At 37.1% G+C, this 19,227-nt stretch overlaps 1 protein-coding gene and 1 pseudogene across 1 annotated transcript; one reads left to right on the top strand and one right to left on the bottom strand.

The window, feature by feature from the left end:
* The first annotated feature begins 46 nt into the window (after positions 1-46).
* On the top strand, positions 47-1,440 carry LOC141823107 (uncharacterized; annotated as a pseudogene).
* Positions 1,441-4,006: 2,566 nt separating this feature from the next.
* LOC141824397 (succinate dehydrogenase subunit 5, mitochondrial-like) lies at positions 4,007-9,519 on the bottom strand. The gene is made up of 6 exons (XM_074711682.1): positions 9,372-9,519; positions 8,672-8,718; positions 8,505-8,582; positions 6,579-6,883; positions 6,284-6,469; positions 4,007-4,279 (listed from the first exon to the last, which is right to left on the bottom strand). Exons 1-6 carry the CDS (start codon positions 9,470-9,472, stop codon positions 4,223-4,225), a joined length of 774 nt encoding a protein of 257 aa, XP_074567783.1. The 5' UTR covers positions 9,473-9,519; the 3' UTR covers positions 4,007-4,222.
* Between the last annotated feature and the right edge of the window lie 9,708 nt (positions 9,520-19,227).

The following is a 19,227-nucleotide window of genomic DNA, read 5'->3' as shown; positions in this document are numbered from 1 at the left end:
TTACCCCTAGACTTTAATTCCGAACTGGGAAACGGCTGAAGAAAAATATCGAAGGAAATAGAGCGTTTCCCCACAAGAAGCGAAGAAGATCTCACTCATGGTTGAAGGAAGACGAAGAGGCGAGAAGAGAGCTCGTGGCATCCGCCGTCCTTCTATTCTCCCTCGCTTTCTTCCCGGAAACGACGTCGCCGTCGCCTACGAGACATCCTGTTCCTTCCGTCTTCCGAACAAGACTCAGCAAGCTCCAGACCTCTTCTGCTGCCACAGCTGTGGTCGTCGATTCCCCTCCGACGAGGACGGAGGAGACCATATAGTACATCTACGATCCCAGTGGCGAGTCCTCCTCCTTTGCGGTGTCTGCCTCGACCGCGTCAAATCTGCTGCTCTCTGCTCCTACTGCGTCTCCCCCATCGCCGACGTTGAACGCTCACTCTCCTGCCTCCGGTGTTCCTTACAAGTTCATCTCCGATGCGGTGATCTTGAACACCGGTGCATCGGCCCTTGGCGCTTCGATCCGGGATCCTTCACCTGCATCGATTGCTGTGCGATCCAGAATCATTGCGGCAGGAACCTTGTTCAGGAGACTAGGGTGGACGAGGCTGATACAGATTCTAGGTTTAGGGAGGACGGTTTCGAGAAGATAACAGCAGATATAGGCGCTTCCGAGACAGCGAGTTATGCATCTGATGTCCTTCCCGTGAGCAAGCGAGAAACTCTCGAGCGGAATACAGATGCGGATTCGTGTATCGCTGAAGAAATAGCTCTACAGCTTGATTTGGCCATTAATGGTTCGAGGAGGATCTCGAGGAGTTCAGATGGTGCTTCTCTGGATCTGAAAGCGTGTGCGAGTCATGGTGATCGAATTGGCAGAGTTGGCAATTCAGATGGTCGAAAATTTTGTAATACAGTTTACAAATGCTCAACTGAATTGAGTCAGGAATCAAATTTTAAATGCTCCAAGAGTCGATTGATGATAATCTTACAGCTATGATCGAGGAGAAGGATCCTGCTTCCGATTGTGAGAGGAAGAAAGAGTGTGTCTCTGTATTGCATCCATCAACGAATCGGAGAGATGGCAAAGCAAAATCTGAATGACTACAGAAGGATGATATATCAATACCAGACAAGTATATCTCAAAAAGTATTCTAGGAGGAGGTTGAGATTAAAAGGTTTAGCAGATCAAACGATAGCCATCTAGGCCATTGGCAAGTGTCTGAGCTGTTCTAAGGTTGTGCAATCTTAAAGTGATTTTCCTTACCCGACTAACTGGCTGCTTATCTCCTTTTGCAATTTCCTTAGAAATTGTTCATGAAAGCCATTGACAACGGTAAGCTACGTTGAATAATTGCTCAATTCTTGAAGTTTCCATGGATTTGGATCTTATGACTTGTTTCTTTCACCTGGGAGTATTAGAATGATTCAATTATCTTTGTCCAATATTTTCAAATTAACTCTTCTTGCCGGACCTCAAGTCCGTTTCAATGCGATTGAATTGGTAAAGCTACTCAAAAGCCTCTCTGCCCGTCATGTCAGGTAATTAATGATGGTTCGTTTTGGGGGTCTGTGCATCAGCTTTTGAAAAAGCATTCAATTTTTTTTCTTCCAATTTTCACCTCATTCCAAATCTCTGGATTCTTCTGCCATCTTCTATATATAGTGCTCTTTAGTTTTATTTTGCTCGTTTCAAAAACTATTTCAAAAACCACAGATTATCCTTGCATGCAAATACTGAATAAACTTAGATTGGTTTAAAAAGTAGACAAGCAAACACTACTCAGCGCAAACATTAACCAGTCACATTCCTTAGAAATCTAACCTTAATTTCGAACACACATGATTATGACACTTTATTCGCAGCTTACTTGATCGAGCACTACTTGATGAGCAAGTGCACCAGTAAATACCAAGACAAGTTACTTCTAGTACGGCGGTGGGGGTGGAGATTGATGGTAATGGTGCGGCGGGGGACTACCGTGCTCTGGGCTGGTCTTGTACGGCGGCGGCGGAGTTGGTCGGTGACTCGGCGGCCGCAATGGTGGGTATCCATGATGAGCCGGCGGAGGCGGCGGCAGCAGAGTTGGACAAGGACGACGAATCGGCGCAGGTAGAGGGGACTTGTACAACGGTGGCAGAGGAGGGTGTTCGCCGTAAGGGGGATGATGAGCATGGCTCGGCGGCGGCGGCGGCGGAGAGGAGTGATAGTACGGCGGGTGGCGCCCCGTGCCAACCGGCGGCGTCGGCTTAGGCTGGCGCTGATGGTGGTGGTGGTGGTGGTGATGATGAGGAGGAGGCGCACTGGTGGTTGGAGGGGGACGCTGGTAGTACGGAGGTTGCGCTGAATGAGTTGGCGGTGATGGTGTTCTTGGATATGGGTGCCCCGTCTGCGGCGGGAGGTGACGGGAAGGCGGAAGAGACGAAGGCGGCGGCTTGGCGACGGGGGTAGGCGTGTAGTAATTTGTATGGAAGGAGGCTACGCATCGAGCGGAGAACAGCACCATGAGCAAGGCCAGCGAGGCCGTAACCGGATGAGGGAGAACGGGAGCCATGATATCACTACCAATGAAATGGACTAGTAGTTGGGCGGAGGAGACGCTGCACTTGCTCACGTTTATATAGGCAGCTAGCACTGGCGATGGAAGACGCCAATGGGAATCAGGTCAGATGGTCTGAGCTCGAGGCCACTCGAGTTTGCTGTGGCCATTGGCCAGTGCAGTTCGTGTCCGGTGCAGTTCGTCAGGCTTCGTCTGTGCCGAATCGTCAGCATGGAGACTGCCCGAGTCAATCCGCCGGATACTACTTAAAAAAATAATTATAAATTAAATACAAAAGTTCAATTATAAGAACGCAGCTCCGGTTCGGCGGTAGCGTGTCTGTATCCTGTGCACAACTCGGCGTGGCGTGAATCGAGGTTCCTGCTGCACCTGCTCCATTTCCTTCACGTTCTCCGGAGAATACTAAAATCTTCTATATATTAGCGTGAATTGATATTTTACCTCTTTTTTGCCGATTTTTTTTTATTTTGAATAAACTATCCATTGTCCAGTCATGTGACATACATAAACTCCCTAGTGATTTGATTTACTCGTAGGCTTATGCACTGTGCCTCCACCTCGCTACTTGATAAGGCTACTTCGCAGGCGTACGTCCAATTATTATGTTGCGAAAAGAACATAAAGAAAGAATTAGAAAAAGCATGGCCGAATTAAATGTCTATAGCTCTTAACTTTATGTGGAATATCGTGCGCGAATGAGCATGGTTTTTTTTTTTACCTTTCGAACAAAGGCTTAATTATTGTTTTTTCTTTGAACAAAAGGAAAAGTTGATCGGTCAATTCAACAATCAACACTAAAAAGTTTATAAATAAATCGTGAATATTCTTACACTATGGTTAATTCAATTAATTTCAAGTAACTAAAAAATATACGATCGAAAATAATATTTTGATCTACTTAATCGAAAAATACATTAACTAAATGTAGATATGTAATTCAATCTCTGGTCCGATCACGAAATGCCGCTTACCACGCAACTCCATAAATCAATTCTTAATGGAGTACTAATTTCAAAATTATTTTTATTTTTATGACTCAACACAGTTAGGGAAGGAAAAAAAATCAAGTTAAAGCCCTTTTAAAAAAACACTTAAATGAAAGAGTTCTTCATATAAAAGACATTTATGTAGCCATCCAATCTTGACCGTTAAATAAATCATGGGCCTTTTCCCTTGAGCATTAGGCTCAAGGTATCGCTGCTTATGCTCAACATAGCTCATTCTGTCATGTTAGATCAACAACAGCCCAGAGGCACTGAACCGAAGCTTCTTATCACATCGAGGGTCAATATAAGAACAAAATTCCATACCAAATAAATTGAACTTCGGCTTGAACTTAAACACATGCATAATGCTGCATCTACCAACAGCAGCAAGTAGCACAATGACCTCAAAAAGAAAAATAAACTGGCAGCAAATAGCTGTGTTGCACAAGACGTGTACTGCAAAAACATAGTAGTCTAAAAGCCATATCATAAGAAGCTCAGATGAAACAATGTGTTCTAGTCACAAGTTCATCGCCTTATTCCAAAAAATTTTAGAGCAATATCAAACAACATTGACAGTTCGTTTTCAAGTACACTTTGCAATAAAGGAAAGCATGTGGCCAGGCGAGAGCCCAAGAAAGCCACTAATGGGCAGAAATGGTTCGAATCCTCATGACTGCTTCTCACGATCTGAGCTCCACATAAGACCCTGAAAGCCCAGAAGTGCCAAGAAGTGTAACCTGAGGGTAACAGGTGTGAGGTTAGAACTTTTCTCAGCAAATATGTAGGCAGTTGAGCAAATAAACAAGCATGCATTCTGAAATAGTCAAAATATTAACAGCTAGAATGAAAAAAAAAGGGAGACAGAGAAAACCAAACCATGTTTAGATCAATCTAACTGATGGAAACCCTGATTTGTATCAACCAAGAAATACGAGTCAAGTGTAAACAAATCAGATCACTAAGTTCCACTAAGTTCTATCTGATCCCTGGTTTCAATTTACTTTCGCATGTTGACACAAGACATTTGTAATTTGGTCCATCCAACCTTAGAATTCTTATTATAAATACGTAGTTTACCTAGAGATCAAATTCAATCAGTATCAACATTAATAAATTTAATCTTACTATTTGAAGTCAACATATATATCTTATCCCTCTAAAATCTAAAGAAAGCCGCAACCAGTAAAATGTCTAAGATTTATTGAACATAAATAAATAAAATTGAAATAAAACAAAATAGATTGAAAACAGAGCACTATTTTGGAGAAATCTAAATGTTAATAGACTTGATGTAAATGCATACATGAAACAGTTGGATTGACTTGAACAACAATTCACTCAAAAGTCAAAATGAGAAGTGAAGAATATAACTATTTTAAAACATAAACTCAAGAAATTAAGGGAAAAGAATAAAAGGAAACACATGTTACTTGGACCAGGATATGGGTATGAATTGAAATGTTCAACACGTTTTGAGATATTAAGAATATGGGACAGGGATACCAGTACAGACAAAGAGAAGTTGAATATTAGGATGAGATAGAATATTTGAGATAACCTTGCTTGATGATTTATAGATGTCAACCTACATACATATAGTTGCTCAAAACTTGGTGGAACTCTTATAAGCTTGGTCTACAAGGCTCTTTATTTAGATCACTCTCAATAATAATAAATCAGTTTGGAGACAAACTCATTCTAATACCTTGGTCCATGGGAGACTGACCGGTTACTAAAACTAATTACAAAGACTGTTTGAATTAAAATCCCAATTACAATTAAGGTTAAACACAACCATTTGTTCTTCACAGTGTTATTATCTAGTATAGTCAAGTCTAGCCTAGACAGCCAGACCCGTTAGCTGAAAAGATGAGGAGCACAACCAAAATGGTCTTTTAACTTTTATGAGAGCAATTAACTTGTTTTCTCCTACCATAAAAATAAAACAAGATACTCCTGTATATTAATATTGAATAATATTTAGATTATTTCCATAAATATCATAAAGCAGTGGAACCAAGCATATTTTAGTAAGTATAAATCAATCATAAGAATGGAAATAACAAGGGAAACTTTAGTCCATTTTTGCAAAATTACCAAGATAAAAAATTGTCAGTTGCCTCTAGACATTGCAAAACCTATTCAGGTTAGGCCCAAGATTAACTCAGTTCAACTAGCAGTCAACACCGCCAGGTAATTCAAGTTGTAAATGAGCACAAACTTAAATTCTAAAGCTCTTAGTATTATAAGATATGGAAATCAGTTTCGATTCAACTTGCATGCTTGACTTGATCACCACAAGGTTGAAACATGGCACTGATGGTTGGTTGCCTGCCATATGGCATTACCATAGTTGAAAATAATAATAATAAAATTTTCAATTGTTCCTCATACCAATTTGTAGCCACATGAAAATCATGACGCTGTCAAATGGCTATCACAAGTGGTTGAACAGCAGTGAACATAATAGCTATGAAACATGAATGGCCAACTAAAAAAATTCAGGGTAAAAACTGAAAATTTTAACATATGTAACCTTTTGAAAAAATAAATAAATTAGAGAACAAAGGTTTTCACCAGATGATAAATCCACTTATCATTTAATTTCACCCATAATTCACTCTGCCATATCATACATAAGCAAACATGTGAAGATGAGTAATAAAAAGAGACAAATCATGCTGCAATAACTTGTAACACATAGCAGTATAGCACAAAGAATAAAAACATAATATTGGTACCTTTCCCCACTCAGACCCAATTCCGCTGCATCTCATCTTCAGATGTATCATTTTTGTTCCTAATTCAAGCTCAACCTTTTTCCTCAAATATGTCTCATCAGGACCAAATGAATCCAGATAAGCGACATATCGTTTATATGCAGCTCTTATAGCATCTTCCAGATGCTCTGGCAGGTGACCGACATTCTGTAAATAATCATAATTATGTAGGTCCATGTTTGGGCAATTGATTGCAAAATGAAGTTAATGACATCAAACTGCTAATTTTAGATGAAAAGAAATAAATTGAACAGACCTCACCACTAAAGCCACTTAGATCATCAAGTGCCATTCTAAGGGACACCAATACCCCACTAAACTCCACTGATGCCTCAGCTGCACGAAAGACATTTGCCAGTGCCTCTTGGCCAGCTTTATCTTCAGTAGCTTTGGACAGAGCTGTCTTTGTCTCATTTATTACAGTTTCTGGTATTTCATCCCAGTTAATTGCCAATAAATCCTTTGATGCAGCTTCTATGTCAGGGTCAGTGATGAAAGGCAACTGATTTATGTTTGAGCTGAAAGCACGTGTTAAATTCACCATAGGAAAAGAGCTACAACCTGAAATAGCTCCATTGTAAACAATAGAGACATCTTGTCAGGTAGTTAACAATAGAAAGATTGTCAATCCTATATTTGCAAAGTGAAATCTGCAAAATATAAACAATATGGATAAGAAGAAAAATATGGATATCTTGATTGATGACTAACTAGCAGAATTAACATGCACCAGAGTGTTACGGTTGTGACAGTGGGAATGTTGTCACATGAGTGGAATTAATATTAGAATATCTATAAAAAAAAAATCAAATGTAGTAAGTTAAATTTACTAAGATAATCTGAAAGGATATAACAGTGAAGAAACATCTTTACTCACCTGTAACTACGGTTGCAGAATCTTGAAATACTAAACAATAATTATTGGAGTTCAAAGGTAAGTTATGAATAGGTTTGCTCGTCATGGGTGCTGCCCACTATGTGTTGCTACACATTATGAATTACATCAACTAATTGAGACTTAAAGCCCATCATCTCAACTTGCAACAACTTAAAATTATGAGCTACATATGATTTAATCATAGAACATGAAACAGATGACAGACATCACATAAGAGGTTGGTGAACTTATGTTAAGCTATCCAAAAGAAATACACTTTCAAATAAATAACTAAAATATTAAACATCATCACAGTCCAAAGCTAAAACAAGATTAAAGATATTTATCAAAATAAATGAGAGAAGTTGTCTCTCAAAAGGTCAAAGATTATAGATGTTCAAACAACATATTTACACATAAGGGTGCTATATTTCTTAAAGCTATTGGAATATTGTTGTCATGGGAGGTTTAGAGATGTTTTCGAAAAGGTCATCAAACCTCCTCTAAACTACACACTCCAATCATCCAGAATCCTTTAAACCTCCTCTTAAGTAAACTGGAAGTGAAATAGTGTGCTCAGTAGATATATTCCAAGACCTTTGTTCAAAGCACAATTTTTCACCATCAATTTCCAAGACCTTTAAAATATATAGATTATAGACAATGCATTTGCACTTTTGATAACACCACCAATTCCCAATATATCTGACACCTCTACCTTTGGACTCAAACACCTTTCAATCTTGACTAGATTGATTTCTCAAACTAAAAATATACAAGTTTTGGTCACTCAACCTTCACCGTACATAACAAAATAGTCCATTTATTAGTTAGTCCAAGGAACATAACAAAATACCACCATGGCATCATTGAAGCAGTTTGTTAAGACACAATTTGTATAGAGCCTCTTGTATTCACGGCATATTAAAACATAAGACAGCAATAGAATAACAAACATCAATCAAATCTCAAAAAAGAAAATGATTGTGCTTAAACATTGATGTATACTTCTATAAGAGTGATAAATAATGGTGCAAACAAAAACATGAGGAATCTACTAAGAAATACAAAGAATCAACTATAAAATATGTCTCACAAATCCCAAAATAGTGCATTGCCAAATAATTTAGTATAACATAACCATCTAGAATCACTTGTGATAAAATATAAGCATGAAACTGAACAAAAGATTAACAGAAAGATGAGGAAAATACACCTAAATGCTGTGTGTGATGTTAATGGCAGTGGCATCTCTGCAAGTCTATGCATTGAAATAATCAAAATTTTAAAGCGTACTAAAAGTACCTCTAATAACTGCAGGAAATGGTTGTGAGCTGCCATCTAGATATTGGATTCGGACTTGAGAAGATTGGAGTTTCAATGCTGTAACAAAAACAAAGTTGACCTTCCAAATGTAAAGATAATGTTCTGCCTTTTGCAATATAATAAGTGAAGTGGTAATGCTTTCTTACTTCTAATCTGAGATGAAATTGAGCATCCCTCCATTGGCATTAACACACTGGTGACAGAATCAAAAAGTTAGTAGTTTGGTAAAATTTTCAGGTAATAAGAAAGATTCTCCATGCCAATAATCAAAGTAAAGCTACAGAAGGAAAAGGTAAAAATTATAAAATATTTTAGAATCACCTAGAGATGGTACTCATGCAGATTATATCTCCGTAAGTACTGGATAATATAAACTCAATCAAGGATGAAGTAACAAATTTTTTATTTTTAAACCATGATGGTTAAAGGAAAACTATGTCGAAATACAAACAGCTTACAACCATGTCTTCTAGAAAATTCAATCGCTAGATTATCAACAAAGAAAGCATGCAAGAAATCAACAAAGAAAGCCTGCAAAAAAAACCCTAAAGCGGATGACTTTGACTAAATCGACCTTTTTTGCCTTTAAGATCGCTCACTTAATCTTAGTAATGGGCAAACGATTTCCATGATCTTTTTTCTTTCAAAATCGATGCAGGAACATCTGTAGCCTTCCATTTCTACACGAATGCAGTAATATCTGACTAAACAGTATGATTATTCAAACCAACAGTTTGAAAACCATCCAAAAAATTTAGAAGCCTTGAATAACGAGAGATTTTAGAGACTAAACGCTGGCCGAGAAGGCCAGATCTGCAAACAGACGGGTTATCTATGTATTCTTACTCGGATAAAACTGCGGATCGGGCAGCTACAATCGATTTTCTGGAGAATGGAGAGAAAAGCATAAGCCTCTTTCCCTCCCTTCTGAGAGACGCCATCGCCATCGTCTACGATCGGAGGGCACCACGCCGAAACTCAAAAGCGTACTCGATCTTGGTGCTGTGGCAGATCAGTATTTTAAGGGCGAATTTGACGAATATAACAGTGAAGGGCCTTCTAGCCGTTCGATCAGGCAAGTTGTGCGTGATTTAATTCAGACCGTCGGCCATCTAAATTCATTTGTGTGTCCTCTCAATTCCGTTCTCAGTGTGCCATTAGTTTGTCGTTTATTAATTCATTTTTTAAATAAATGAATTAATAAAACTAACGATGCTGTTGGCTACATTTATACGATAGGAATATAAAGGCTAAGAAGTAAAATTAATTATTCTAAAATTTCAAAGTGTTAAATATGTTTTGTTATAATCTAAATATTAACCCGATTATGTTCGTAGGAATATATGTGCAACAATTTAGAATATAGCTTCTACCATCAAAATATTTAAATGCTAAAATACTTAGAAAAAATAAATAACAATACGAAAAATCAAATGTCCCGACCATCTACTGATTCTCACCGTCGCATGCCTTCCAATACTTGCAGCTACTTCCTTACTTGCCTTCCAAACCTTGACTGCTAGTAAAAATTCATTTATACGGTGAAAAAAAATTCCTAATTATTAAAATCATCAAAATGAACACCAATTGCTTTTTTATTACTATAATAAGCTTAAATTATATTTATTTTAGCACGTCGTAATAATATTAGAATAAAAGTTTTTTTAAATAAACATATATTTGATATTATTTTATTTTCTTAAAAAAAAAAGAGTACTTTTGATAATTTTAATAATCAAGGCATCCTTTTTATTTTTGGACCTTATGTGATCAGGGGCAAGAGGTAGGGGCCACTGTCATTCAATTTTTTGATTTTCATTAAATAGAGAAGAAGGGCATGAGATTAGCAGTCTGATCGTGCCACCGCTCGTGGAAACATGCCTCCATCCCTATATGCAATTATATAAAATTAAAGTATTAGATGTGTTTTTTTTCGGAAAATATTATTATCGTGAGAGTCGATTGAATAATCAAAAAATTTAAATTGCCAAGCGAGCTTCGTATTAAAAATTGATTATCCCAAATAATATCACCTTTTTTTGGCCCTTTTAATTTGCAAAGTAAATGAACCGGTCGAGCCTTATTTTTCTCATATAAAATTACAAATCAGTCCCGCAGATCATTTATGAGATCATTAAAAAATGATTAAAGATGACTACTTTAAAATTTATCAAAAGATATATATATTTTTTAAAATATTTTTTATTAAAAATTATATTAAAAATTTTCACCCGGTGGGGTCGTCAACCTCGTCGGATGATCACCTTGCCCGAGCAACCTTAGAACTATCAAAATGGTCAACTCATGACAGAACAAATCAATCCATTAAAAATTTATCATATTATATGATGAAGTGGAAAAGATTAATCTACCAATTTAATAGATTGAGAAATTTTCAACTCAATCTCATTCAAGACGAATTGTAAATTAGACGGACCATTCTATGAGTCTGTCAAAAAATAAAAAAATTTAAAAATATTAAATTTAAATTACAATTTAAATGGATTAAGTTGAAATTATTAAATTTATAATTTAGATAGATTAAGTTCATTAATATATTAAGTTTTTAATTTTAATTTTAAAATTTAAAATAAATAAATAAATTTTTGTAATTTACGGATCAATTTAAATCTGTTGTGGGCTAATTTAAATTTATTATGGGTCATATGGCCGTAAGTCCAAAAGAATTATTTATTTGAATTATTTTAAAATAGATTGATAAAATTTAATTACGTCATTGTTAAATTGACGGTTACAAGCGGCTAGCCGTGTGGCCGTCCGATCGAAGACCTCCAGCTGCACGACCTGGCTGCAGACCTGCGAGGCCAAGGTCCTTTGGCCACGTGGCCAGGTAGCCCGGTCAGGGCGATTGCGCGGCAACAGCAAAAAAAACTTTTTTATATTTTTAATAAAAAAATATTTTAAGAAGAAAATGCGCACTTTAATAAATTTCAGAGTATAAAATATGGGCATGCATATTTAAGCGCATTAATTAAGCCCTTGCCTTTTAATTGTATCCTTAATGGCGGCTTCGATTTAACAGCGGTTGGAGAAACCCTCACGGCCTCACTCCCTTATTTCGGAAAACCGCCGAGGCACGGACCGACGTGCGACGCAGAAGAAGCCTTTCTTCTCTAACATCCTTCTTCTTCGTCCTCTTGTTTTGTATCTTCTTCCGTTTCTCCATCTCCGGCTCCGCCTACTTGATATTTGTTGTCGCTCAAATCTTTTCTGGTTCTAGCGCCAGACATGGTATGCTACTTTTGAATTGATTTATAGGGTTTTACGATTCTGCATTTCGTTTCTTGTTCATTTTGAGTTCTTGATGTTTCGTCTATCCTTCTTACGGTTGAAGGAAGGATGTTAGGATGCCATGGTTCAAACTCCACGAACCTCTTAGCAAAACCGGCTCCCCCAACTTTAGGTTTGTCGCCGCTGGAATCTTTTCTGGTTCTAGCGCCAGGCATTGTATGCTGCTTCAAGTTATAGGGTTTTAGGGGTTTTGCATTTAGTTTTTTGGTCGTCTTGAGTTCTTGATGTTTCGTCTATCCTTCTTACGGTTGAAGGAAGGATGTTAGGGTGCCATGGCTCAAACTTCGCGAACCTCCTAGCAAAAATTTTCGAGACTTAAGGCATGGTAATCGTTATTCATGTATTAGGTTGGTTGCATGGTGGATTTATGGGTTCAAGATTCCTGTATTTGTATGTGCTGCGATGGCAGTTTGACTTCGTATATATTCCACTAGCGTCTGGTCCTCTCATCCACAGCCTGTGTTTCAGGGAAGAAAAGTCAAACGGAAATGAGGGGTAAAAGGACTCTCCAGCCTTTCTCTTCCTCCATTTCCTTTGGCTGAGATAGGTGGAAAGCAAAGGGCTAAAAGGAATCTTACCATTGGGCGTCTAAATCCGCTCTCACTCTATTTAGATACTTACATGCAATAGAGCTCCAATTTCATGTTATAGCAGTGTAGCAATTTTGATCAAGTTGGAGCAAGTTTATTCCATGTTATAGTACTTTTGGGCAAAACTACTACAATAATATTCAAATAAAAGTATTTTTGTGATGAAAAATTGGATCATTTTCGCTTTTGATATTTTTTTTCAATGTGAGATCTTCCATCAATGATAACGAAAATAAGGGGTGTTCTTTTGATTTTTTTTCCTAAATTATTTTTAATGTATTATATATATATATATATATAATATTTTAAATTATCAATATATAAAATTATGAAATTTAGCTTTCCATCTTTTTTTTGAAGGGGAGCCAATCGTAAAGTTGCTATTGTGTGACCTAGAGGTCACGAGTTCGAGTCTCGGAAATAATCTTTTACAAAAAATGGTAAGCCTAGATACAATAGATCCTTCCTTGGGATTCCACATTAGCTGGAGCTTTGTGTACCTGGCTGTTCTTAACTTTCCATTTTTTTCCCTTAAGGAAATGCTCTAAAGGGAAATTTTCCTTCTTTCTTCCCCTCTTAGTTAATAAGAGAAATATTTTTTTTTATTGTTTCCTATCAATGATTTTTGTACCCTTTCTTCACCTAGCTATTTCCTTCCCTCTCAGTAAACTAGTCTATAAGGTAAGGATTGATTCCTTTTCAAGCATTTTAAGTCTATTGATTGATTATTCGTGCTTATGAAGAATTGCACTTTCTTTTTGATGAAGTGACAATCAATTTCTATACACTAGGGGAAAAAGTGGAGTTAACACATGTATATGTGAAGAGAATAGGATTATAAAACACTTTTAAAGACAAGAATAGGAATATACTCTTGATGGGATGTGGATATACTTATTTTGGTCTTGAGATGTGGGAACAACATACCAAGAACATTGAAATATAAAATTATGAAATAGATCCATAGATTTGATCATTGAGTGCATAGGATGAAATGCAATTGATAAGATAACATGCGGTAGGGTTCCTTTGCATGCTATGAAACTGAAAAGATTTAGTTACATAGAGAAAAATTGAAAAGATTCATTAGTTTTTTTGACCTTTTTTCACTAAAGGAAATAGAGGTGAAGTCTAGTGAGTTTTCATCACTTTACTTCTTTATCTTTGGTTTCTTCCCTTGTAAGAATTACACTATAATTGTCAGCGAGGTGATTGTTAGGGATGATGTACTAAGCACAACCTAGAATTGGAGGAATTATATTTGTCAATAGAAACTATACAATTGGAGTGAGAGTGTGGATGATAACTTTTGAGTATTATCTAACCTAGTCATATGCATTGTGTGGAGAGGATGGTCAGTAGGATAGTCATGAAGTAAGATACATCCTTAATGTGCTTAAGTGCCACAATGAGAGCACTTAGACCTTTGTTGTCCACGATGCCTTGTTGTTTGCCTCAACTATCATGTAATCCTGTAGATAATCTCTGAGCTTCTAATGACAAGTTTAACAAATTAAAGGATGGCAGAATTGTAGTAGATGTTCGGCTTATGTGTACCTCAATGAGAGGTGGAATAAAAGATCCTTTTAAAAATTGAGCTTAATATTTCCAACTTAGGCTTTAAAATGCTTGATTTGATGATAAGAATTTATTGGTTTTCTAAGATTGACATGTGCAATGAGCTATCAAATTCGAATTTGGATTAGTGATGAATGGAAAATTATATTTAAGATGTGAATAGGCCATGGACTGTATGTCGAGTTAGTGTTGCCCTTGTTGTACCTCTTTATGTGGGTGACTAAGCAACTCCGGAAACCTTCCATATTAAAAGTCACTACGGTTTTTTTTGATGATATTGATATATATTGTGACATATGATAACCACTTTAACTACATTTGCCTTAGTCTAGAGACCTTTAGGGCAAAAAAGTTGTTTATCAATATGAAAAAGTGCTCCTAAATACACATTTAAGTTCTCTTTCTTAGGTTTATCATTTTTGCATAAGACATTTTTACTAATTGAGCAAAGATTAGGGTGATCAAGTAATGGCTCAATTATGTACTTGCTCAGGAGGTTGAAAATTTTATAGCTTTATAACCTTTTATCGTTGTTTTGTTTAGAGCTTTAGTATCACCATGGGAAAACAGAAAATGGAAAATATTTTCATGGCTCTTGTGACGAACTTCATAAAGATAGAGGAATTTAATGCGCTAAATATGCATCGACAACCTTTAGGGGTACTTTAAAAAAGATGACTAAAATTTTAATTTTGACACCTTAACCTCTCTAAAATGCAATGCGATTGAGGTAGACATAGTGGACACATTGTTAGTGGAGTAGCAATGTCAAGTAGTAGCTAGATGTCTAAGGGGTGTTGGTGACCGGTGATTCTGAGTGAAAGGTTGTGACTATCTTCAAGAGTAGGAGGTGATTGTGCTAGTCATTGGCTGATTATTGCTAGCAAAGATCAAGGTTAGTGTCTTAAGCTATGCTCTCTACCAAGTTTGAGAGATTTTTCTTGTGATTAGAGAAGAAGTGCAACACCAAGCTTGACGGTGAAGTTCGTGGCGGAGTTGTCATGGTGATGTGAAGGATAGTTGTGACAAATATGAAATAACATGAGAGGGGGCTTTTGGTGTTGATCGGTGCATGAGTTTAGTGGCAATGACACTTTTGGTTTGCTCCTTCCCATGAGCCAAGTATTTATATATTAGTATTGGATGCTTAACCATTTACTATTTGGTTAGGAGGTGTTACATCATTGTCGTATTCGATGCACATGTCACTTGACACTTACATTGTTAGTAAGATCATGGAACAGGACGAATAAGGGACTTCAATCTTGTAGGTAATTTTTTCCATTTGTTTTTAATAGTCCTTTATATCTTCTAGTCTAGGTAGTGCCCTTAAACGTGGTGTGAATATAGTTTCATGATCCATGTCTTAACTTAAATTCATGGTTCTCTTCTTATCTTCCCATGTTTTTCATCTTTTTATTCATCTTGTTCATGCTATCTTGAGCCATTTTTGTTGTTGTTGAACTTGACCGTTAATTGGTGGTGGCTAATTGCTGGGAGTAAGTGGTTTGTGCCCCACAACAATCTCTAACAGTCTCATTCACTCTAGTATAAGTTGTAAGAGAATTAGGTAATCTAGTAGCTTAATCTATCTATTCTGTTTAATAATAGCAAATAACAATTTGATATTCTTAATATTTTGTTAATAATTTAATTTAATTTTTTATATTTTGGTGTATCAACATGCATCATTCTTAATATTGTTGATGTCTTTTATAATCTCATATATAAAATAATTTTCTTTGTCTTTGATTTTTAAGTTTTTATATTGATTTCAATTTCACCCATCCTACAAATTTGCTTCAACTAATTCTCTAATTTCTAGACTATTTGACTTAATACTAATTGTAAAATAATATGGAATCTTGCTTTATTATAAGAGATAAGTCCCTATTTATACACGAATATAGGGATCTATTCTAGGAGAATTATTCTATAAAAAAGGAAAATAGAATATTTATCTCTAACAGAATATTTATCCCTAATAGAATATTTATCTCTAAATATTTTAATACTCCCCCTCAAGCTGAAAAATATAAATTATATGTACCCAGCTTGTTACATATGTAATCAATTCGAGGATCTCAGTGATTTGGTGAATATATCTGCTAGTTGATCCTGTGAGTTAACAAAACTAGTAGATATTTCACCAGATATGACTTTTTCTCTAACAAAGTGACAGTCGACTTCAATATGCTTTGTCCTCTCATGAAAAATTGAATTTGAGGCGATATGGATGGCGGCTTGATTGTCACATATAAGTGACATTTGTGTAACCTCTCCAAATTTTAGCTCTTGAAGCAATTGTTTGAGCCATATAAGTGCTTGACTGGCTATGACCATAGCTCGATATTCTGCCTCTGCACTGGATCTTGCCATAACATTCTGTTTTTTGTTTTTCCAAGAAATAAGGTTATCTCCGACAAATATACAAAAATCAGAGGTAGATTTCCTATCAATGGGAGATCCTGCCCAATCTGCATCAGAATAGCCTACGACTTGAGTATGTCTTTTGTCTCCGTACAAAAGACCCTTTCCTGGAGCGCTTCTGATATATCAGATAACGCGTGTCACAACATCCTAATGTTCCTTGCATGGAGAGTTGAGAAACTGACTTACTACACTTACTGCAAATGAAATATCTGGACGAGTAACAGTAAGGTAGCTTAGTCTCCCTACTAATCGCCTGTATCGTTCAGGATCTAGAAGAGGCTCCCCCTGATTTGGCATGAGCTTGACATTAGGATCCATGGGGGCGCCCACTGTCTTTGAGTTTAATATGTATGTTTCTTCTAGAATATCCATTGCATACTTTCTTTGGGATATGATAAACTCATCTTTGGACTGCGCTACTTCTATCCTCAAAAAATATTTGAGTTTGTCGAGATCTTTTGTCTGAAATGTTTGAAAAGATGTTTCACCTGTGAAATCCCGAGATGATCACTACTTGTGATAACAATATCAGCAACATAAACTACTAAGTAGATGCAACCAGTAGATGAGTGACGATAAAGATAGAATGGTCAGTCTCACTCCGAGTCATGCCACACTATTGAATTACAGTACTAAATCTACCGAACCATGTTCTGGGAGACTACTTGAGGTCATATAAAGATTTTCGCAGGCGACATACAAGACCAGAAGACTCCTCCTGAGTAACAAAACACGGAGGTTGCTCCATGTAGATTTCCTTGAGCAGGTCACCATGTAAGAAATTATTTTTTGATGTCCAACTGATAAAGAGACCAATGTCGAATTGCAACAATGGACAGGAATAAGCGCACAGAGGATAGCTTGACAACAGGAGAAAAAATGTCCCCATAATCCAATTCGAAGATTTGAGTATATCCTTAGCAACGAGGCGAGCCTTAAGCCGGTCAATTTTTCCGTCTGGACCAACCTTCACTGTATATACCCATCGACAACCGACAACTGACTTCCCTGGTGGTAGAGGAACGAGGTCCCAAGTCCTACTACTCTGTAAGGCACACATTTCATCGAGCATAGCTTGTTTCCATCTTGGATGGGCAAAGACATCACTTGCAGTCTTCGGAAGAGAAATAGACGACAAGGAGGAAAGACAAGCAAAATAGGTGTTAGATATTGGTGACCCGAATACCGTGTGATCTGATCTATGGTGAAAATCAAATTATGACAGATCTAAGGCCGATATGGATCAAATCAAATTATGACAGATCTACGGCTGATATGGATTGTTCCTTATTATAAAAGCTTATTATTACTAGGGTTTCCAATGAGATTTGTAAAACATAAAGATTGTGTGCCGTCATTGTATTCCACCTTTTGATAGTGAATTTTCTCTCCTCTGCCCGTGGTTTTTTATCCGTAAAGGGTTTTCCACGTAAATCTGTGTGTGCTCTTTATTTTTCTTGTTGTCTATTTTGCCGTAATCTCGTAACAAGTGGTATCAGAGCGAAGTTCGTTTTGATTTTGTGTTTTTCAACCGGGATTAATGGCAACGACAACCATGAAGTATGATATTCCGCTTTTGGATCGCAACACCAGGTTTACGCTGTGGCAGGTTAAGATGCGAGCGGTGCTGGCGCATCTGGACTTGGACGATGCGCTGTTAGGATTTGACAAGATGCCCTCGACATGGACAAAGGAGGAAAAGGAACGTAAGGATCGAAAAGCCCTATCTCAGATTTACCTTCATTTATCAAATGAGATTTTGCAGGATGTTTTGAAGGAGAAATCCGCTGCTACGTTGTGGTTGAAACTGGAGCAGTTGTGCATGACAAAAAGTCTTACGAGCAAACTGGGTCTGAAACAACGTTTGTATTCTCATCGCATGGCAGAAGGTACGTCGTTAAGAGATCACTTGACTGTGTTTAAGGAAATCGTCTCTGATCTAGAGGCTTTGGAGGTAAAATATGACAATGAAGATTTAGCATTAATCTTATTGTGTTCGTTACCCTCGTCATATACAACTTTCAGAGATACAATTTTATATAGTCGTGATACTCTTACTTTGGATGAAGTTTATGATTCATTATTTTCTAAAGAGAAGATGAAACAGCTTGTCGGAGGATCTGAGGCTCAGGGTGAGGGTCTTATTATTCGAAGTAGGACCCAAGAGAGAAGTTCTGGTGGTAATATGAGGAGCAGATCAAAATCCAGAAATAGAGATAAAATTTGTAATTACTGCAAGAAGAAGGGTCACATCAAATCAGAATGTTACAAGCTGCAGAATAAAAATAAAAGAGCTGATGAAAATCTGAAGGGAAAACAACCAGAGAAGTCTGGTGAAGCTGATGTTGCTGAAAATTACAGTGATGGTGAACTCCTTGTTGCATCTGATGTTGATTCGAAGCAAAGTGAAGAGTGGATTCTTGATTCTGGTTGCACGTTTCATATGTGTCCCAATCGGGACTGGTTTTCATCATATGAAACGGTTTCGAGAGGTTCTGTGTTGATGGGCAATAATGCATCTTGCAGAATTGCTGGTATTGGTATGGTTAGAATTAAGATGTTTGATGGCGCTATTCGGACACTTGGTGATGTGAGGCACGTCCCTGACATGAAGAGAAATCTGATCTCTTTGAGTACTCTTGATTCTAAAGGGTACAAGTACACTGGTGAAGGTGGAGTTGTGAAGGTCAGTAAAGGGTCTCTCGTTGTGATGAAGGGGCTGAGGAAAACCGCCAGTTTATATGTTCTGCAGGGATCCACAGTTATTGGTGATGTTGCCGTCGCTAGTT

The sequence above is a fragment of the Curcuma longa genome, chromosome 3, assembly GCF_044706935.1.
Source record: "Curcuma longa cultivar G26 ecotype Majalengka, Jawa Barat chromosome 3, ITB_CL_G26_1.1, whole genome shotgun sequence".
In the NCBI taxonomy this organism is placed as follows: Eukaryota; Viridiplantae; Streptophyta; class Magnoliopsida; order Zingiberales; family Zingiberaceae; genus Curcuma; species Curcuma longa.
This window is presented reverse-complemented; position numbering and strand designations above follow the sequence as displayed.